This window comes from Copadichromis virginalis, linkage group LG7, assembly GCF_057382275.1.
Source record: "Copadichromis virginalis isolate Kocher_CV1m ecotype Utaka linkage group LG7, C_Virginalis_male_GT1.1, whole genome shotgun sequence".
NCBI classification, from domain to species: Eukaryota; Metazoa; Chordata; class Actinopteri; order Cichliformes; family Cichlidae; genus Copadichromis; species Copadichromis virginalis.
This window is the reverse complement of record NC_140624.1, coordinates 60862558-60885357: the sequence shown is the minus strand read 5'-3', so window position 1 is coordinate 60885357 and position 22800 is coordinate 60862558. Positions and strand designations below refer to the sequence as shown.

Sequence of the window (22800 nt, the reverse complement as noted above, 5' to 3'; positions counted from 1 at the left end):
AGGAACCACTACCAACTTCTTTCTATACACTTTACTTCAGTGGTTTCCAACATAGGGGGCTGGAGCTCTCTAGGAGGCCAGGAGACAAATGTGAAGGGCCAAGATTAGTGAAGGAGGGAAAGAAAGTTTAAATTCCTGGTTTGGTGTGTTTCTTTAGACAGATTATCTGCTTAAAAGTTCTTTAAATTGAAAGAAAAAAGAAGTGTCACTGCAATATTAAAGCCAGTGATCAGTAATCTGAAAAACGTCCCAGCAATCGATGTGATATATTATTATTATTAGACAGCTGTAGGTTGGTTCCCAGCCAAAGGGGGGTTGTATCCTCAGAAGCTGAGGAACTGTGAGATGATTAATGATTTCCAACTCTTTACTTTGTAAAGTAATGCACAATTTTGTCTTCATGAGGCTCGTGATTTAACAGAACAATCTAGTAAGGGAAGGATGTTTGTTCTAGTGCAGAGGTGGGCAACTCCAGGCCTCGAGGGCCGGTGTCCTGCAGGTTTTAGATCTCACCCTGGGTCAACACACCTGAATCACATGATTAGTTCATTGCCAGGCCTCTGGAGAACTACTGAATCAGCTGTGTTGGATCAAGGACACATCTAAAACCTGCAGGACACCGTCCCTCGAGGCCTGGAGTTGCCCACCCCTGTTCTAGCGGTACAGCAAAAACTCATGGAAAACGGTCACATGTTTTTGTACAGGTTTATGAGCCAAAACCCATGAAGTCTTTTATCCCAGGTTCTTTTTTTTTTTTCCTACTAAACTTTCACATTAAAGTGACAAAAAACTGAAACATTCTCATTTAAAATCCCCCAACAGTAATTTAATGGTTGCTGCTAACTTTTGTTGGAGGTCCATCACTATATATCTGCTATAGGAAGTAGCCTGACCTTCCCACAGACACACCAAGACACCTGAATTTGAACACGTTTTGTTTTTTTTATTCCAAAATGTTTGGGGTAAAACAAACCGTAAAAGATACAACATAATTAACCAAGCAGAGGGAAATGAACACAATGGAAAGAGAAAAAAAAAATCCACATGAACTTCTGTTCTGTTTCTCATGCAGAGCTCCCAGTGAACTGCTAAGTAGTCAAAATTCTTTCTTCTTCAAACACTGAAATGAGAGTTCAAATGTCCGTACTGATCACCTGCCTCCGGACAAATGTTTGCAAAGAAAACATACAGCTTCTCCTCCGCTGTGGTGCCTGAGCCTTCCCACATATTTCAGTGACATAAATGATTGTAAAACTTAGATGGATCAGGGGTGTGTGTGTGTGTGTGTGTGTGTGTGTGTGTGTGTGTGTGTGTGTGTGTGTGTGTGTGTGTGTGTGTGTGTGCGTGCGCGCAAGTTATCATCCAAAACAGGTAAATTACAGTAAGGCACTTTGCTAGTCAAACCCAACAGATTCTGAACAAACACTTGAAATGAACTGAACTTTTATTTTACAATCAGCAATTCAGTGCAGCCACCCAGTCATGAAACAATGAGGTGTGTGAATGGGATCTACACAAAATATTATACACTTTGAACTCAGTGTAAATGTGAACAAATGGTGCGCTTACAATCTAAAGGCGGGCTTTTCATTGATACTGAAAGAGCAGGAATGACTTCTGGATTCAAAGCCTAAATTTCAAGCAGGATGGATGTCCAAGTGCTGCCTCCTAGAGCCTAAGAGAAGTCACTGCACATTGAGTTTACAAGCAATATTTGCAATTGCCAGGTAAAACAACAGGATCTGTAACATTTAATGTTTACCAAGGTTCCTTTTTTTTCCAATTATTAAGCTACTTTGACAAGTTTTAACGCAAGTATACCGGTACATGGCTTACAAATACTAAATGTTTATATAAAAAAGGGAAGAAAAAAACATGGGGAGAAGTCTGTGGACAGAGCTGTACATGTGGACGGCTGCCGGCTTCAATATTGAGCTCCAAACATTTCAGGTTTTGAAGGGGAATTCTTTACAGCCTGGAAGACCTCTGCAAACATTTCTTACACTCAATGTATCCTTCAGAAAATCCTCTTTAGAGTGATTTCTAAAACCAAAGCAGATGAAAAAGTCATGAGCAAATTGCATTATTGTCTATCAAAAAGGTTTATAGTGTTGATTCTCTTCAAAGATCTAGTCTGGCAAGGGCCAAACAAATAGGAGACCTATTTCTTAATAGGTTGGAGACCTATTAAGAAACAGCTCATAGGAAATATGCCACCAACGAAGAAAAAGAAAATTGGCTTTGGGTGGTACATATTCTTTTGGTTGCCAGGATTAGCTTCAAAAAGAAAAAAAGAAAAGAAAGAAAAAGCAAAGAAAAACTGAACTAAGGGAGGATAATCCTACGACTACCAAATTCCAGGCTTTAGCAGAAGGATGCTGGTCTGTGTGGAAGAAAGTAACAATGTGTACAAGCCTGCTGTTTGCTCTTAAGGCCAAAATAGAAGGCGACATTTTGAGGCAAAGCATGTTTTCTTTCTGTTGCTCAGAAGTAGCCCCCTGCATCAAAACTTGTTCAGCATCCCAAAACATGCCTGGCAGGTAGCTTAGAGGAAACAGCACAACAAAAGAAACAGCCCCGTCTGGCCTCACATGGACCACTCGGCTGGACATTCTTCAAGTCTTATGCACGTCTGGATGATGTAAAATCAAACTGTGTCAGGTTGTTTGTATGTTTTTTTCTCATTCTTGTTTTTTCAGTTGTTGTTGTTAAGGGGGATGAAAGAATCTCAGCGCTCTCTTGCTGTCATGGCTGAGACAGTCTTGATGGAAGAGACGACCACCAGGTCTCTTGGGTCAATAAAGCAGCTGTAACAAAGGTCTGGATGTAGCTACAGTGAACTTAAGAGTCTCTGAACATAAATCAACAGTAAGCTTTCACCCCAGACCATTATTGTCTTGAAGAAAACAACAAAAAGAAAAAAGAACCAAAAAACAGAAACTAAAAACTGTCCATTTCTTGACTTGACACTTCACTGGTGCAGAAAAGGGGGAAGGAGGAGAAATGAAACAAGGAGAGACGCATCCTGATCAGGATCCAAGAAACTGGAGAAGCTGTCCTTGGTGCTTTCTCCTCTGAAACACTACCAGGGGGGGGAAACAACAACAAAAAAACGGTGGACATATGATTGGTATCAAGAGGAAAACCACTCTTTGGCAGCAGCCTTTAAACCGACAACTAGTGGTTGACGAGTCCCTGTAGCATCATCATCAGGCGCCGCGCCCTCTTGCTGAGCGGGCTGTGGGGGTCCTGCTGCAGGAAGGCAAAGAGCTTTGGTCTGACCTGGGCCAGCACGGACGACATGTGGTCTCTGGTCAGGGGGTCGCTGTGGTCCAGATTCATTACCGCATCCTCCAGGTAGCTAAAAAGGAGGGAAAGAGAAAGAGGTCAGATAACAATGAACACCTACAGAGGCAATGGCAGGCTCAAGGAAAAGAAAGCATTTGTGGTCATTTGGTGGAAAAAAAAATTGGAAAATTTAAAGGTTTGCATATACAACCTGAAACTTCATTCCATCAGCAGTAAGTTATTAACATATAAAAGCACCAGAAGGACAATTTGCACAAATGACAATTTTGGGGCTTTTGAGTAGGGATGCCAAAATCATTTAACATTGAGGGCCACATACAGCCAACCTTGATGTTAAGTGGGCCAGACAAGTGAAAATGCATTTTCTGACAATGTAAAACATGTTTAACTGCACATTTAATCCCTGAGATAGCTTAATATAAGACAAAGTAGTACAATTTAAATGGCACATCTGAGTATTTTTCTACATGATTAATGTGTAAAATTACAGAGGGTTCTGGTAGCTCACAACCCAGATTGTCCCATATTTATAAAACAGTTTTTGTTGATTATTGTTGTTTTTAAAACTGAAATTTCTATAGTAGACACTAAAGTAATGACAGTAAAACTTTTCTGTCATTTAATTGTCATCTATTACTTATTTATTTTGGTGTAGTATGCATGGCCGTGAGAGAGGTCTTTAGTAGCACGAAAAGCTACAAAACGTGTAAAAACAAAAAAAAATACTATTAAAAGTAAAAACAAATGTATGCCCTCTTCCACATTTTGTAAAGCTGTCCAGTGGGCCAGATTGGAGTCTTTAATGGGCCAATTCTGGCCCCCGGGCCTTATGTCTGACACCCCTGCTTCAGAAGGAGAGCAAGCCGAGTTCTCATTTTGCTTTCAAAGTTTGAATGTCAAGCCTGTGAACATTGTGCTTTCATCAAACTGCCCAGCAGAAATCAGCATCACCTGCCTCCTGTCCTCTCGCTCGGGATGCACTACACTTAACTCCTGAATTAATTGTAAGAGTCAGACATCTGGTGGTGAGAGTGTCCAGCTGTACAGTGGAAATGACCATTCATCACAGTGTCCGGAGTGCTACCTGATCCCAGTCTAACATTAGAGCTGTTCCCATGTCGCCAGTTGGTCTCCTGCCAGAGCCCCACAACACACACTGCAGGTCTATCAAATCCCCCTCAGCACTGCCAGCACACTGTTTAAAGGGGCTTTTAATGTCACTGCACATATCAGCACAGATACCGTATGTCTCTCTGAAAGTTAATGTCTTGCCGAAGTTAATTTGGCTGTAACTGCATTTTGTCAAACACCTCAAAACCACATATTTAATTGTTTTTCCACGCTGCCTCAATTGTTCTCGTATTCATTTGTGCAACAGTGTGTACTTCACAGCTAGCTAATGATGCAGCTAAGAGCACAGATTTTGTGCATAATGACACCCCCTCTGTAGTCCCAACAATCCTAGCTGTGCTTTGGGAATCTTTTATGAGCTTCTTCTGAAATACTTCTAATCACAAGTCCTGAAAACGAAGCCTGAAGACAGCTCTGTGGTATCTTTACCCGGATGTGAACTACAATTTACTCCACATATACTGTGTACTTAACAGTCTGATTTATTTTTGCTCATGAGTGAAAGCTTTCCTTCATAATTAAAGTTAGCCAGCAGTTAACACCAGAAACAATGGTGTTAACTGCTTATAATCTATTTTTTTTTTTAAATTTAAAATAAAACTCAGAGCTATGATTTTCTCAGTCTTAATAAGGTTTCTATAGTGCACTCTTCTCTGCTGATGGCACACAAAGGTCCACATTAGCAGCTGTAGTGTAAACTGAGAAACAAACAGATGATGTGGACACAGCACGATGCTGTAAAGGGACTCAGAGACAAAGAGGTTTTCAGGGAGAAATGGGTATGAGAGGACAAGCTCTTCTCAGAAGAGAGGGGCACAGTGAGAGTGCTTTCTGATGTCGGGCTATCCATGAATATTCTAAATGATAAAAATCACAAAAGGGAACAAAAAATCAGCTATTTGACTGTAAAAACTATAATTCAGTTGCGAGGAGGGGAAAAAAGCAGCACTACTGGGTCCTGTCTTGCTCTGAGCTGCACCAAAAGCTGAGTTTCTACCAAAAAAAAAAAAAAGTTGCCAGGGGCATTGAAAGAGTCTCTGATACTTTATGCTGTGTGGCACAGTGGGGAAAGCTGCGTCTCTCTCACTGCTTCAGACAAGATACAATACCACGTGTACAGGGAGAGAGCTGAAGGATTTATCCTACTAAATTTGCAGAATATACAGATATCAGGTGAAAAAGTGCAAGTAAAGTCTGTTAAGTCTTAATAGAATATAATAGAATATAATATATATTCTATTCTTAACCTAATTGATTCACTAACTTTGTGATGTGCAAGTATCCAAACCTTTGCCTATAGAAGCAGTTGCAGAATGAGCTTTTTGGTCATATCTGCCTTTCATCTTCTTATATGACAAACTGAAACAAGAAAAATCAAAAAGAGGACCCAAAAAAAAAAAAAAAAAAAAAAAAAAAAAAGTACAAAACTGAACTACATGGGGGGGGGGGGGGGGATACAAGGACGCAGCAAGAACAGAACAATAGAGTGCATCCAAAAACTGCGATGCTATTCATGGGATCATCGGCGTTCCCAGGATAGCCATGCAGCAGGGCTACAGACGGAGCCGGGTGATGGGGTCAGCACTTTAGCACCGTTTAGCACGTGGGAGATGGGGAGTAATGAACATACAAAACAGATTAGATGGGCAGCAAAAGTTTAGACAAAGACAAGCTTTATTACTGACTGAGGGGAGCATAAGAGCCGGCGTGTGTGGGAGAGAAGACATCGCATGCAATTCAAAAGTTATAATTAAGACGTTATGTGATGACATAAACCTGCACAGTTCACGGGTTTTTGATTAAAATCTATGACGTTTTCCAAAATTACAAGTTATGCCTGCTGTATCACAGGACAGGTCTTACATCAAACTACAATGGTGTGAGACAATAATGAAATTATGATATCCTGCAATGAAGAGTAAGAGTGCTCAAACTGTGCATTGTCTTTAAAGTGGAGACAGTGCATGGATTTTTAGTATTCAAACATCACAGGATTTTTTATTCACTTTTATTTAGTGAATGTCTCCTTTTAGTTAAACTTCATGCTACTTAATGGTTATTCAGAATTTAGACTTAGCATTCCAAAACTGGAGCTACCTCCACACAGCAAGGCCAAGTAATGTTTGGGAGTTATGATAAAAATGTGCATTTAATGTAGTGTGTATATCCCATGCTATTAAAAATGTGTCTGTTGTTATTGAGGTTTATATCAATAAGTAAGCTGGATAAATTTTATAACTGATAACTTAAAAAGAAGGGGTAGGATTAAATAAGTGTTTCCTTGTTCTCACTCCTTTTGGATACGTAAACTAAATCAGATTCAGTGGAGCACTGTAGTGTATTTTGCTTTATTTTTATATGCTTTACTATTTTTTCCTAAATGACTATGTATATTATGTACTTGATCAAAATAAATAGGAAAAACAAAGATTTTTTTAAAGTTTTTCAGCACTACAGATGTTGGAAAAATGCAAGAATAATAAAGCTATATTTAAAGTGGTCAAAGGAGCTTGCAAAGAAAAGCGTCTGGACTTCTTTAAATTACTTGAAGACGTTTCGCCTCTCATCCGAGAAGCTTCTTCAGTTCTAAGGTCAAATGGTGGAGAGTCCCAGATATAAACCTAGTGGGAGTAACCCCCCACAGAGGGACAAAAGGACCCTCTAATCGCCTGAGCCAAGGTGTGAAACTGGGTGTGGGTCCCAATCAGCCAGAGTTTCGGGTGAGTTCATTGTGAAACCTGGCCCCACCTTATCATGCGAATTCCTGAGATCAGATGGCCCAGGATGTGAGTGGGCGTTAAGGCGTCTGGGGAGGCATCTCAAAACTGGATTATAGATGGCAGAGAGTTGGTGTCGTAAACCACCGCCTCTGTTCAAAGATGGTCGCTCACAGTGGACATAGATGGCTTCTTTCACTCCTCTTTCAAACCATCTGTCCTCTCTGTCCAAAATGTGAACATTGGCATCCTTGAAAGAGTGTCCTTTATCCTTAAGATGCAGATGGACTGCTGTGTTGTGCCATGCGCTTGTGAAGTGGCTGTTTGGTCTCTCCAATGTAGAGGTCTGGGCATTCCTTGATGTACTGTATCGCATACACCACATTGTTAAGTCTGTGTTTTGGCGTTTTGTCTTTCGGGTGAACCAATTTTTGTCTGAGCGTGTTGCTGGGTCTGAAATACACTGGGATGTCATGCTTGGAGAAAACTCTCCTGAGTTTTTCTGATACACCGGCTACATAGGGGATGACAATGTTGTTGCGTCTGTCCTTCTTATCCTCCCTCGCTGGTGTCTGGTCTTCTTTTCTGTGCCTCTTTGCTGACTTTAAGAACGCCCATTTAGGATAGCCGCACGTTTTGAGTGCTTCCTTTACATGTGTATGTTCCTTCTTTTTTCCTTCAGGCTTAGAGAGAACATGTTCTGCCCGGTGGTGTAGGGTCCTGATTACCCCAAGTTTGTGTTCCAGAGGGTGATGGGAGTCAAAGAGGTGGTACTGGTCCGTGTGTGTGAGCTTCCGGTAAACTTCAATGTTGATCGACTACAAGAAGACAGCTCCTTGGAGGACAGGACCAACTTCACACCCAATCAGATTTGCACACTGTTAGACCTCTGCCTCACCACTACATATTTCAAATACAACGAGGGTTTCTACAGACAAAAACATGGCTGTGCCATGGGCTCCCCCGTGTCACCTATTGTAGCCAACCTTTACATGGAGGAAGTGGAAAGAAAGGCTCTTGGCTTTTTCAAAGGAAGAGTACCCAGCCACTGGTACAGATATGTGGACGACACCTGGGTCAAAATCAAGACACAAGAAGTGGAATCCTTCACTGCGCACATTAACGCTGTGGATAAAAACATCAAGTTCACCAGGGAAGACACAAAGGACAACTGTTTGCCTTTCCTGGACTGCGCCATGCACATTGAAGAGAATGGCAACCTCAACATCGAAGTTTACCGGAAGCTCACACACACGGCCCAGTACCTCCTCTTTGACTCCCACCACCCTCTGGAACACAAACTTGGAGTAATTAGGACCCTACACCACCGGGCAGAGCTTGTTCCCTCTAAGCCTGAAGGAAAAAAGAAGGAACACACACATTGTAAAGGAAGCACTTAAAACGTGCGGCTATCCTAAATGGGCGTTCTTAAAGTCAGCAAAGAGGCACAGAAAAGAAGACCAGACACCAGCGAGGGAGGATAAGAAGGACAGACGCAACAACATTGTCATCCCCTATGTAGCCGGTGTATCAGAAAAACTCAGGAGAGTTTTCTCCAAGCATGACATCCCGGTGCATTTCAGACCCAGCAACACGCTCAGACAAAAACTGGTTCACCCGAAAGACAAAACGCCAAAACACAGACTTAACAATGTGGTGTATGCGGTACAGTGCAGCAAGGAATGCCCAGACCTCTACATTGGAGAGACCAAACAGCCACTTCACAAGCGCATGGCACAACACAGCAGTCCATCTGCATCTTAAGGATAAAGGACACTCTTTCGAGGATGCCAATGTTCACATTTTGGACAGAGAGGACAGATGGTTTGAAAGAGGAGTGAAAGAAGCCATCTATGTCCACTGTGAGCGACCATCTTTGAACAGAGGCGGTGGTTTACGACACCAACTCTCTGCCATCTATAATCCAGTTTTGAGATGCCTCCCCAGACGCCTTAACGCCCACTCACATCCTGGGCCATCTGATCTCAGGAATTCGCATGATAAGGTGGGGCCAGGTTTCACAATGAACTCACCCGAAACTCTGGCTGATTGGGACCCACACCCAGTTTCACACCTTGGCTCAGGCGATTAGAGGATCATCAGGGGGTCCTTTTGTCCCTCTGTGGGGGGTTACTCCCACTAGGTTTATATCTGGGACTCTCCACCATTTGACCTTAGAACTGAAGAAGCTTCTCGGATGAGAGGCGAAACGTCTTCAAGTAATTTAAAGAAGTCCAGACGCCTTTCTTTGCAAGCTCCTTTGACTACGATGACCTGGATGACTGAGAACCTTCACAGACATATATTTAAAGTGCAAATAATAGCACAACATTCCTGAGAATTTATGAATCATATTTAGTCGTCTTTATGTTTAGGAACGAGTGGACTTGAGAACAAGGCTCAGTGCTTCTGATAGAGGTAGCAAACCCAAGGTTAACCTTCAGCTTGAGTTTCCTTAGTCATCATTTTTCAATTACTGGAGGGTAGCTTCACATTAGACGCCTAAATCTAATAAAAATAAACCGGAAGGCACACCTTAAAGTTATATAAGATGCTAGATTTGACATTTTACCTTGCTGATCTGGCCTGAGGTCTTCTTTTTTTCCCCTTTTCTTTTAAGTTTCAGTGATGGCAAAGAGAATTCATGTGGCTAGGTCAGGGGTGGGCAATTCCAGGCCTCGAGGGCCGGTGTCCTGCAGGGTTTTAGATCTCACCTTGGGTCAACACACCTGAATCACATGATTAGTTCATTACCAGGACTCTGGAGAACTTCAGGACATGTTGAGGAGCTAATTTAGCCATTTAAATCAGCTGTGTTGGTTCAAGGACACATCTAAAACCTGCAGTGACACTGGCCCACGAGGCCTGGAGTTGCCCACCCCTGGGCTAGATGCTGCACCGATTCTTTTTGATGGAGAGATCATTAGTCCAGAAGTTCAACAACTGGTTGAAACTTACATTTGTCCCATTTTTACTTCTGCTTTTCATAACCGGAGACAAAGTGCTTCCTTATTCATCTTATGTTACTGTTAATTACAAATAAACATTTATGAATCTGGAAAAAATACAGCCTTGATCAGTTGCCAGTTACATAAAGCTAAATTTTCTGACTGACAATACACAAATCTCTCTGCTACTGAAGCATCTGCCTCCTGCCTCCTTTCAGGCCTAGCTAAAGGCTAGGCCTGAAACTCTGATTGTGGGTGACTCTGCCGTAAAGGATGTACAAAGGATGTGCGGTAAGAACACTAAAGTCCTCTGCTTTCCTAACGATATGGTCAACAACCTGAAGGAGAGAATTCTTCAAATTGCAGATGAATATCCAACTGTGACAAACATTGTTCTGCATACAGGGTCAAACGATGTGTCCAAACAACAGTCGGAGGTTCTGAAACGGGACTTTACTGGATTATTAAATACTGTAAACTCTCTGAATGCAGCTGTATTCATCAGTGGACCTGTACCGCCGGTCAGAGGAGGAGACGAGAGATTCAGCAGGTTGTTTACACTGAATAAATGGCTTATATCAGCATGTGCTGACCACTCAGTGCATTTTATCGACAACTTTAATATTTTTTGGGAACGCAGGCATCTGTTCAAAGCAAATGGATTTAATTTTAACAAGTCAGGGGTGAAACTGTTCACCTCCAACTTGTTTTATTCCATACGTCATCCATCCGTGCTTGGTGCCAAGGCTGAGATAAACGAGGAGTTATCTCATAAAGAGGAACAAACAGTACTCCAAGAACAGACAAAGCCCAGCAGAAACCTTGAGGAGGAGCTCCATTTGCCCCCACCCGGGAAGAGCCTCAGAAAGGAGAGACATCCATGGCATCTGAGGAAGAGCCTCAGAAAGGAGAGACATCTAAGGCAAGAAGAGGGGTCCCTATTTGCCTCCAACTCTCTCAACAACACCAACGACCAGGACAAGGGACCACGACCTTCCCCAGTCCCCCAAACCCCTGACAGGCCATCACCCTCCTCCCCCTCCCTTTCTCCCTCCTCCCCACACCTGAAATTCACTGAGGAGATGATGGAGCGGGTCAGTGCTGGGCTCAGATCTACCCCCCGTCCCAATCCCTTTTTGTCCCCCATAAACCCCCCACCAGAGCGGCCAAAGGTTCGCCATCGAGCCCCACCCTAAACAGAGCAATCGAAGTCACATTGCCCAGCCTCGCCCCCCTTAGTTCCTCTTCATGCCCTGTCTCCGCAGTCTGATGCGTGATGTGTGAAGGGTCCGGGCTGTGAGGATTATGGCAGTGATGACTTTTCCCAGGAGAAGCTGGGACCCTGTTTACTAGAAGGTTTTAAAATTTCTGTACTTTTAGGTGACAGGAGACATGTGGCCTGGTCAAAACACAGAGAGCTGCACTCTAAAAGATCTTTAAACATAGTAAACATACCTTGTGTGCCACAGACTGCTCCCAAACACGAGGGGACAAGTAATACCTCTAAAACACTTAAGTTGGCTTTATTAAACATTAGATCTCTAGCTGGGAAAACATTTTTAATTAATGATTTAATCACTGAGCACAGCCTTGATTTTATGTTTTTAACTGAAACTTGGTTGGACCAAAGTAACAGTGGAGCTGTTCTCATCGAGACGACCCCTCCTAACTACAGTTTTATCAGTGAGGTCAGGGCGAGCAGGAGAGGAGGAGGGGTTGCTGTCTTATTTAATGAATCATTTCAATGTAAGCAGCTATCTCCTGGAAGTTTTCAGTCTTTTGAATATGTGGCTTTACAGCTGAAGGCCCCATCCAAAGTTGTGTTTCTTAATGTTTACAGGCCTCCCAAATACCGCACAGACTTTTTTAATGACCTCAGTGAACTGCTGTCTGTGATCTGTGTTGATTTTGACTGTGTAATTATTGCTGGGGATTTTAACATTCATGTGGACAACCCTCAGGACAAAGGGACTAAAGACCTGAGTAACACTCTGGGCAACTTTGGGCTGACTCAGCATGTAACAGAGGCCACACATAATAGAGGACACACTCTTGACCTACTGATCTCCAAAGGCCTGAGCATTTCAAAGGTTACTGTGTCTGATGTGGGCCTGTCTGATCATTACTGTGTTTTCTTTGAAAGTAAAATCTCAGCCCACACAAATATATCAACAACAGTGATCACAAAACGGTGTATAACTGAACACAGTAGTGAGATCTTTAACCAGGTCTTCCCATTAACACCTGACCTGTCCAGAGGGTCAGTCAATGAGCTCGTCAATAGCTTCAATGCTAACATGTTAAATGTAATGGACACTATTGCTCCCATTAAGGTGAAGGTTATCTCTGGAAGGAAAAAGTCTCCATGGAGAAACTCCACACTGGTGAAAAATGAAAAAAGAGATTGTAGGAAAGCTGAGCGCAGATGGAGAAAAACAAACCTCCAGGTTCATTATGACATTTATAAAGAGAAACTTCACAATTATAATTTACAACTGAGGAATGCAAGGAGGTCCTACTTCTCTGACATCATCACTAAAAACAGCCATAATGCTCGGGTCTTATTTTCTACAGTTGACAGGCTAACAAACCCCCCTGTGTCAGTGGCAGCTGAACTTCATTCGACCATGGCCTGCAATGACTTTGCCAAATTCTTCACTGAAAAAATCCAAAAAATTAGACAAGCAATTGGTACATCAACAGCAGATCCAGGATATGTACTGTGTCCACCAAAAAACTGTTTAAACACCATGAAACAGTTTCAACCTATTAACAGCAAAGACCTGGAGGACATCTTAGGTCAACTGAACTCCTCCTCCTGCTGTTTAGATGTCCTGCCAACAAGTTTTTTCAAAAAGGTCTCAAAGACTTTAGAGTCAGACCTGTTACAGATCGTCAACTTTTCTTTATTATCAGGTGTGTTTCCAGAATCACTAAAAACTGCTGTAATCAAACCTATACTGAAAAAGGACAATCTTGACAAGACACAAATGAACAACTACAGGCCGATCTCAAATCTCCCGTTTTTAAGTAAGATCATTGAAAAAGCAGTTTCTCAACAGCTCAGTTACTTCTTAAAACAGAATAATTGCTACGATGCCTTCCAGTCAGGTTTTAGACAGAACCACAGCACTGAAACCGCTCTGACCAAAGTGTTTAATGACATATGTCTGAATACAGACAGTGGAAAAATGTCAGTCCTAGTTTTACTGGATCTCAGTGCAGCATTTGATACAGTTGACCACAACATATTACTCAAACGACTGGAGAACTGGACAGGTCTTTCAGGAACTGTACTAAACTGGTTCAAAACATACGTAGAAAACAGGAAATACTTTGTATCAATAGGTAACTTCACATCTGAGCAGACAAGTATCACATGTGGAGTTCCCCAAGGTTCCATCTTGGGACCCCTTCTGTTTAACATCTACATGCTCCCACTGGCACAGATTATAAACAACAACAAAATAAACTATCACAGCTATGCAGATGACACACAAATATATATCACAATGTCACCAGGAGACCGAGGCCCTGTACAGGCTCTTGGTAAATGCATTGAGGAAATCAATGACTGGTTGTGCCACAATTTTCTCCAGCTAAACAAAAACAAAACTGAGGTAATAGTCTTTGGCGCCAAAGAAAAACGATTACAGGTCACCAGAGAACTTCAATCTATACATCTAAAAACCACAAACCAGGCGAGAAATTTGGGTGTAGTGATGGATGCAGACCTAAACTTAGAAAAACACATTAAGACAATAACAAAGTCAGCTTACTATCACCTCAAGAATATATCAAGGATAAAAGATCTGATGTCTCAACAGGACCTGGAAAAACTAGTCCATGCATTCATCTTTAGTAGGCTTGATTACTGTAACAGCATCTTTACAGGTCTACCTAAAAAATCAGTCAGACAACTACAGCTCATTCAGAACTCTGCTGCTCGAGTCCTCACTAAGACCAAAAAAGTGGACCACATCAGTCCAGCTCTGAGGTCCTTACACTGGCTGCCTGTCCGTCAGAGGATAGACTTTTAAAGTTCTGATGCTGGCCTATAAAGCTCTGAATGGTTTAGGACCAAAATACATCAATGACCTCCTGACCCAGTATGAACCATCCAGATCCCTCAGGTCATCTGGATCCGGTCTTTTATCAGTTCCCAGAGTCAGAACCAGACACGGAGAAGCTGCATTCAGCTTTTATGCTCCTTATATCTGGAACAAACTCCCAGAAAGCCTCAGATCAGCTGAAACACTCAGTTTATTTAAATCCAGGTTGAAGACTCACCTGTTCTCAGCTGCATTTGAATAAAGCACCAAATCCACACTTTAAGCTTAAATTTCAAAACTTACATTTAACTACTGATTTTATCTACTGTTCTGATTTTATCTGTTTTGATTTTATATACTGTTGTTTGTTTTGTTTGTTTGTTAATTAGTTAGTTAGTTTATTTGCTTGTTTTAATCAATTTTAAATCATGCTTTTTATTTGTTCTTGTTTCTAATGTCTCTGTAAAGCACTTTGAATCACCTTGTTGTTGAATTGTGCTATACAAATAAACTTGCCTTGCCTTGCCTTCTGTAGTCATGCTGAGCCTGGTCCTGTGTACTGTAGCATGCAGCCCTGAGCACTGCTGAGTTTACCTATTCTTAGGCTGAAAGTGATTACCCTGATATTCCTAATAACCCAGAATAAATAAAGACTCTTAACATGTATTGTGATTGCCAGTTCAGAAAAACAAGAGCAACTAGTGGAAAAAAGTTTGGTATAATACCACCTGCTGTACTTTATATGATCCACCAACCTGTCTGCCCAGAAACAACAGGCCAATGGGGATGCCACAACATCTACCCAGAGACCTTTGTGTTACACCTGAAACTGAAATGTTAAGGTCTGTTCTGAGCAAGCATGAAAGCAAATCATTTTTTTCAGTGTAGTTTTATTCACTTCCAATTTTTTGTTTAATGGTTCAGCCTTTGTTCAGTCATTATGACATTAGTCTAATCCCAAACCCAAACACAGAGAAGACTCACATCCACTAAAATCTGTGAACGGTCATATCTCACTGAACAACTACAGTGTAAGCCCAACTGTGTCTACCGTCTTCTGGCTTTCTGTGTCTGTTTACATATTACATGCAAATTAATGAAAAAGGATGTGTTCTCTTTGACTCCAGAAAAAAAAAGAAAGAAAGAAAAGCCTACTGTAAATCTGTACCTAGCTGCCAAAAATGACAACCTTTGTTTACTCACCTGATTTTGAGCTCAGAGCGAGTTGTGAGGTTGGAAGAAAGCTGCTGGATGAGAGAAAGCAGCACGGGCTGGCTTAGAGGGCAGGGGTGTTGTCCGAACACCTGCTGAGAGTCGATGGTCTCACACACATACAAGACCAAATTCAGATCAGTCGCTGACAGAGCCTGTAGAGTAAACCAAGACGGGGGGTTACCAATTTAACCACTTATATAAATATTTGCACCTGAATTTAAGTTTAAGTATCTCTTTCCATACAATAAGCCTCTTAAGGAAAGGTGCACTCCATCAACAAGCAAGTTATTATTGCAGCATTTCAGTGTCAGTCCCATCCTGACTTTGAAAGCTGGATTGAGAATAGGTAACAATGGGCCGATCAATTCAATTCTATGTCGTCTGTGAAGGTTCTCAATCATCCAGGTCATCGTCGTCTGCGCCTGGACTTCTTTAAGTTTCAATTCTACGTCATTTTCCGTTTCCAAAACATGAGATCCTCAAAAGTTGTGAGCAAGAGATCTAACATAATATGAAGGAAGCCAACAATCAAGGCTGAGCAGTTTGGAGGTACTTTGCATCAGCTACACCAAATGAGATGGCATGACCAAGCTCAGACGAAGCTTTCCATGCTAAAATTTAATATTAATTCCAACCACAAAACTACTAGATGTGTTTATAACACAAAATCTTTTAAACATTGCAGAAAATTAGTAATTTTAACTAGCATGTAAGCTTAGACGGGGTAGTTTTTCAGCTTAAAAGTAGAGGGGAAACGTGTTTTACCACAATTCAAAGCATTTTCACATACAAAGTCACTTAGGAGTAAATACAAGCATAATGAATGCCTGCAGCACAACTAATGCACTGGACTGGTGGGGTTTGCAAGTGGGACTGTGGAGTAGTTGCAGGATAATGGCTTTCTCGGCCCTGGTGGACATACATGCATATGAGAGTTATAGTGAGTTGTTGCCTGCATTAATTAGTAGTTGGAAAACACAGCTCAGCTGCAGAGCAACCTTTAAGCCTGGTTACATCAGTGTGTGCGTGTTACCTGCTGGAAAGCCTGATTGAGTTGGCCCTGCTGGAGGAGCTGCAGGATGTTCGTCTGCTGTGTCTGGTAGTCTAAATGTGCTGTGGGAACTGGTGTGCCGGCCGCCGACCTCATTGCCTGCATGATGCTGGAGGTGACCACTGCCTGCTGCTCCTTCATTGCTAGGCTCACCTCACCTTTGACAATCCGCTGCACATGGCTAAGAATAGACTCCTGCAAGCTGAGCAGGGAAAAGAAGGACAGTTATCCTCCAAGTTGCATGAATCTTAAACAAATACGCTGCAGTCTAATTTTGCGCTTTGGGGAAAATCCTTGCCCTTAACCTACAAGATATTGGCTTAAAAACTGACTCTGCACAGTTTGGCGTTGTCATTTCCTTTTCAAGAGTTTTAGTGGGCCAGCTATTTTCTCTCTGCTCTGCTCCTGACAATCTATAAACTCTAGAGGCCTTGAAATTAATTGCAGGGGGAACAAGAGACCTGATCGAATTGATGTTCTTACATTAGCCCCAGGATTAAGCTTTGCTTGTTTTTACTCTCCAATCTATTACACACTTGCTCAATATGCAGTAAGTAAAGCCATAGTGGTACATAGGTATTTGCTGGTATGCGTAGCTGAAGTTCAAAATGTCCACTTGGTATGTAAGTCAACGCTGCAAGATCAATAAATGTGAACAACATCACTCAACAACAGGACTGTTTTAAATACTGATTTGCAAGACCATATTTTTTTTAATGCTGTAACGGAAGTAAAAGAATAATCAAGTGTTAAGTGACAAACTAGAAAAGTAAAAGGTAAAGTAAACAGTTTTGGGAAGATTCATTTACTTTTTTTATGTGGGAAAAAAGTTTCACTTTTCTAGTAACACACGGCTCACACAGTGGTAAACAAGGAACAGCTCAGTTACATACTTTCCCACCATCATCTGGATCTGATGCTGGACTTCAGCCCGGACGTTAGCTGTGATGTTGTTGCCCAGCTGATCAGTGGAGCTCTGGAAGTTGTCGATCATCTGCTGGAGCTGGCCAATCATGGGGTCTCGTGTATCCTGGTCTCTCTGCTTTCTGTTCTTCATATGAGTCTCAAGCTGCTGGATGTCTACAAAGATGAAAGTCAAGAACAAAATCTCTCATCACGCAAGCAAACACATCTTAAATACTGTCACAACTCTAGTGAGCAACATTTTTCATAATGATATGAAATGAGTCAGTGCAACATGAAAAGGCTCTCTTACTTGCTTCCACTGGCTCATTTTATTTGGAGCTAGTTTGCCGAGATGCAAGTGTTGTGTGCAGATGTGACCCTACATGTGACTGCTAGAATGACTAGTGCAGGAGGATTACAGCATTATGTATCAATAATTATTATACATTTGATGTTATTGCACCATTTTAAGCGAGTAACATTTGGGCATTAAAACACTGCTGAAGGCAGATAACACAGCAGTGCAGATGTTAGTACAGCAATCACAAAAAGCGCATCAATTGCCACTTTCACAGTTACGACAGCCTATTTGAGGCAGACCCACTTTTTCCCCCCACTTGTAGTTCTCAGAAGTCTCTTTCTGGCATGGAGTAGGTATACTTTCTCAGGATAGGTAGAGATGTTAACATTTGGGAAACATGTTTATTAATATTAGCTTTAAATGGAGGAAAACCATGTGCAAATTCAAGTGAACAGTGAAGTACAGAATATTCTTTTCTTACTGAGTTAACTAGCCACTGGTGAGCTATGAAATCACTTAAGAGTTTCTATTAGCAGTATGAATTGGTGGTGGTGGTGGGGGGGGGGGGGGGGCTGGAAGGTTATGTAGTTACCTGGGGACCTTACAGCAGTTACTTAACAGGTAGTCCCCAGAACTGCTTGCCACCAAAGCAGGTAATATTTACAAAGCAAACCTTGGATTAATTTTAAATTAGAGGAGCGGAACTGTGGCCTCTCTGTGCACATTATAAATTTAAAAAAGATCAGGTTGCGGCTTCCAAGAGTGGGCGTGAGCACAATCTCAGAATAAGCAGACTGCTTTTCAGCACATCAGCGGACTGGCTGGGTCTGTAAAGGCATCAGTACAAAAGTTGTCCCTGAGATCTTTCAGTGAGACACTTACTTAATTAGAGTTCCACATACAGCTCCTTATTTCAGAGCTAGACACTGAGAACATTCAATATGAAGAAAGCAATAATGCTAAGTATCCAAATAAGGTCATCAGCCATTGTAAGCCATCGAGATGCCTTTAAGAGAGCGTCCAGAAACTTTTAAAGCAACTGTACATCTAATGTTTTAGTGCACCTAGACAACATGTCCTGCAGTGGATCATTACATAGCTTGATATTTGTATGGTGTTTTGTACAAGTTTATCATCGTCCTTCATTTCCTTACATTCTTGTGTGCCTTGTTTGAAGCTGTCGTTGATTTGCTGAAACATGGACTGGCAGCCTCTTTCAAAAACAGGAAGCACAATGCTCTGGAAGGCATCTTTATATGCTGCCTGGATGGGGCCCTGCATCGCCTCTGCTGCTGCTCGACCAATCGCATCCGTTGTGTTCTGGTGAACAAGAGGCAGGGAGAATAGGTTGATGTAGAAAATACACAGTAAATAATCCTAAAAGGCCCATCCTGCATAGCAGTGAGGAAAAAAATACAGACAAGTGGTAAAGTAAGGCAGTCACCTACCTTCGATTTCACCACTTTGCCAACATTGTCCTTCAGGGTGACCTCCACAGCAGTCAGTTTAGCAGCAATTGTGTTGTTCAGCTGGCCTGTCACTGGCTCCAAAGTCTTAGAGATTGCTAGAGAGGGGAAAAGACAGATTAGCAGGAACCCCTCTATAATTAGGCATGTGATCGAGGCTGGAGGCAAAGAAAGACAGGAACATCTCATCCTCGAATACGAGGGCAGGAGAGGCGAGGCAGGAACACATCTCTCAAGAGACTGCTTAATTTTAGTGTCTCAGTCCAACACACCTCAGCTGCCTTTGCTATATTTAACATTACTTATGCCTCAAGATGATCTCAAGCATTAAATAACACAGTAATTTATTGATGTACAACCTGGTGTGCACTTAGAGCTTGGCTTTTTTGTCAGAGCTGGAAAAAAAACAAACAAAATGCAGCTTCACAGAAATTGTAGCCTTTGTTAATAACTGCTATATCCATATTTATATTCATCAGTGATTTGTAGTGTTAACCTCATGATATTTGGTTATTAGCAAGGAAAAATACGAGCTATTCTGTTCATAAACCATTTGCTCTTCTTTGATCAAAATGCCAATAGATCAAAAAAGGTGAAAGTAAATAAATTTTAAGTTCTTAAAACTTTAAGCTTACAAGACAACTAAGCTGAACCACAACATTTGTGCAACTTAGATTATACACACTGCGGAAAAAACACCTTAAATATTATTAAATATACCTACAATAAACATTTGTATATCAATAACAGAAAGACTTGATAAGAGACCCCAGAGGGTGGGACAGGGGTTTAACTAAGTTTGCAGCATTTGCAGACTGGACATGTTTTAGTACATAAAGATCTTCCTGCTCCTCAACTTACAAACATTAAAATGGCTCAATACCACCATCATCTGGAAAGAGAAGTGACTGATCTAACGATTGCCTGGTGAATCTATTTAGTCTGACTCAGACTGTATTATCGGTTTTCAATGTTGCTGTTAGAGACAATTGTAGGTCTAAGGAGGTTGAGGGGGAAAAGGGTCTGGACTTCTTTAATTTCTTGAAGACGCTTCCCTTCTCACCCGAGAAGCTTCCTTAGTTCTAAGAGCAATTGGTGGAGAGTCCCACATGGACCAATTGCTCTTGCAACTGAACAAGCTTCTCAGATGCGAAGTTAAACATCTTCAGAAAATCCAGATGATTTTCCTTCCAAGCTCCTTAGACTACAATGACCTGAATGTCTAAGACCCTTCACAGACATAATTGGTATACAACAATAATTAACATCCCATTTGAACAGACATCTGACACTTAAAAGTAAACATCTGTACAATTCAAAAGAAATGAAAAACATGAAAAAAAAAATCATGAGAAACACCTTAAAAATGTGTTATCAATACAATTCATTTCCTTTATGTGACCTTTTTAAATGTATGAATCTCAGTGATGCTTAGCAGTGAATAGCACCCATCATGCTCTGGGAGTGTGTTTGGTGTTTTCTTACTTTGTGGGACTGTTTTCTTCATTTCGTCCCGAAGCACTTTGTCCATTCTGTTGGTCAGAGCTGAGCTGAGGGCATGGCTGAGATGCTGGCTGAGTTGTTCCTGAAGCTGCTGCTGATGATTCTGACTCTCTGCCAGAACTCGCTCAAGTCTGCGGTCTGAGGTGAAGACAGGTCAAGGCTCACAAGAATATGATTGTAACCGGCTCATTGCTAAAAATGCAAGCATCCTGTAATGATAACGATTTCAAAGATGTGGCTAAAAGACATTTAAATCTTTGCACAGTCACAGCTGTTCACTGAGCCTTTGGTATAAATTTTTTCTCAAAACATTTATTTTGGAAACATAATTTAAAAAAAAAAAAACCCAAAAAAACCCAATCATGAGTGAGTGAGAGATTACTGAAGGATACGTTCTTGCTCCTGGTGATTTGTCAGGACATGTTCCACCTGAGCCATAATGGAGCTCTGCATGGTTTCAATCTGTCCCCGCAGTTCAGTTAACTCCCTCTGCTGGCTACGCAACAGCATCATCAACTCGTCCTGTACTTCTGCATTAAACTTTTAAAGATGAGGAGAAAAGCTGAATTAAAAGAATCCAAGAATGAGAAACCAAAGAGCTGCTGAAACAAACAACATGTTATCAAATAGTAATAATTTACAAGACATTATCAGTAACAATCAACTTTCTAAAATTAAAAATAAAATAAAATAATGCACTTACTGCACATAAAGGCATGACACATCTAACCAACATAAAAAAGGAAATTTTTCTTTTAGGAATTTACCTGACCAGAATCCATTTGCCTGGACTGTGATGACTCACTGTAAACATGAGAAACAATGTTTAACTAAGTACTCAATACTACTTATAGCACACTTAATACTACATTAATGCATAAAAATCAATTTGTTTCATTTACCTAAACTCCTTATTTTCTGACGTTTATTAGTTTTAAGAACTTTATTATAAAATAATATTTGGCTTAAATTAAATGCAATAATGCTAAAGACGACAAATAACTCAATCCTGCTACTTGATGTAGACATGAAAAAAAGCATCAGTCTACCTGTAATTCAGTGTGAGTAATCACTTTCTTTTGCTAGTCAACACCCTATAAAATGCTCATACACTGGTCAAGTCTAGACCAATGTAGACGCAAGACATGCAGGAAAAAAAAAGGGTACACTTTGCAGCTACACGATCGGGCATGACGTGTAGCTGCCAAAAGTTTGATCTGTTGTCCCCCATACCACATTTTGACTGGCTCTGGTTTACTAATTCAACATTTGAGTCCCTCACTAAAAAGTGTGGCCTAAAGAAATGTGCTGATCTATGAAAACATCCTTACCAAAACCCCAAAATGAATGTAAGTCATAACTCAATTAACAGCAACAGCTTTAATAGTTTCTGGGATAAAAAAGGGAATACACAGACTACAAGATCATGTCTACAAATTTTAGTAGTCCACTGAATTTTACTATGTTTACTTAAGTGAGGGAGTTAGATAAACTGTATTCAAAAATTTTCTGGCTCTCTTGTGACATATGTGACGCAGATGTAAATATGTGTGCGTGTGAAATTTAGCTTTAAACCCTGTTGATCTGTGCTCTGAATCTGTACGGTTTTTAAGATATATGGAGATTATTTTTAGATTAATGCTTCCAAACTGATGATTCTGTTAAAGCCATTAGCTGACTACAGATGTGTGAAAGGTGTTCATAGTGAGACTAAACCCATTAGTCCTCTGATTTGATGCTGGGATGATTGAGCCATTTCCTATTTCCATATATACCTCATGAAGGTCGAACAAAGTGTTTTAATTTCACCAAACTATGATCAAAAAGCAAGATAGTTTGCAGCGGCGCCATCTAATTACTTACTAATCTAAGGGTTCTCTTCGTTGTTTTCCTTTTTATTAGTTTCTGAAAACAGCAACATCTTGATGCTCAAAGTATAAACAAACCTGTCGTCTTTCTTGATCTTTCTCTTTGGCTTTGGCGATCCTCGTGGTGAGGTTTTCCAATCATTCACCGGTAGTCTATGTGAAGATCGAGAACCACAGTTTCCAGAGGATGACGCCAGACTGGCCACCTCATCATCAGGGTCACTGAGTCATACACAACACAGAAATGTAGACAGTAAGTCAGCTGCTGTAGCCTCTAAAGCAGAGTTTAGACCAGGGGTGGGCAATCTCAGTCCACGAGGGCCGGTGTCCCTG

General features: G+C 41.2%; 1 protein-coding gene across 1 annotated transcript in view; it reads right to left on the bottom strand.

The window, feature by feature from the left end:
• Positions 1-922: 922 nt before the first annotated feature.
• The window catches only part of edc4 (enhancer of mRNA decapping 4), a 34227-nt gene continuing 12349 nt past the window's right edge, over positions 923-22800 (bottom strand). The window contains exons 21-30 of the mRNA XM_085464579.1: positions 22546-22689; positions 21367-21403; positions 20992-21139; positions 20582-20737; positions 19079-19194; positions 18785-18950; positions 17317-17503; positions 16406-16625; positions 15361-15524; positions 923-3361 (exon numbers count right to left, since the gene is read on the bottom strand). Of these exons, the coding sequence (XP_085320705.1) occupies positions 3178-3361; positions 15361-15524; positions 16406-16625; positions 17317-17503; positions 18785-18950; positions 19079-19194; positions 20582-20737; positions 20992-21139; positions 21367-21403; positions 22546-22689 (1522 nt within the window). The 3' untranslated portion in view covers positions 923-3177. The remainder of the gene's footprint in view (positions 3362-15360; positions 15525-16405; positions 16626-17316; positions 17504-18784; positions 18951-19078; positions 19195-20581; positions 20738-20991; positions 21140-21366; positions 21404-22545; positions 22690-22800) is intronic.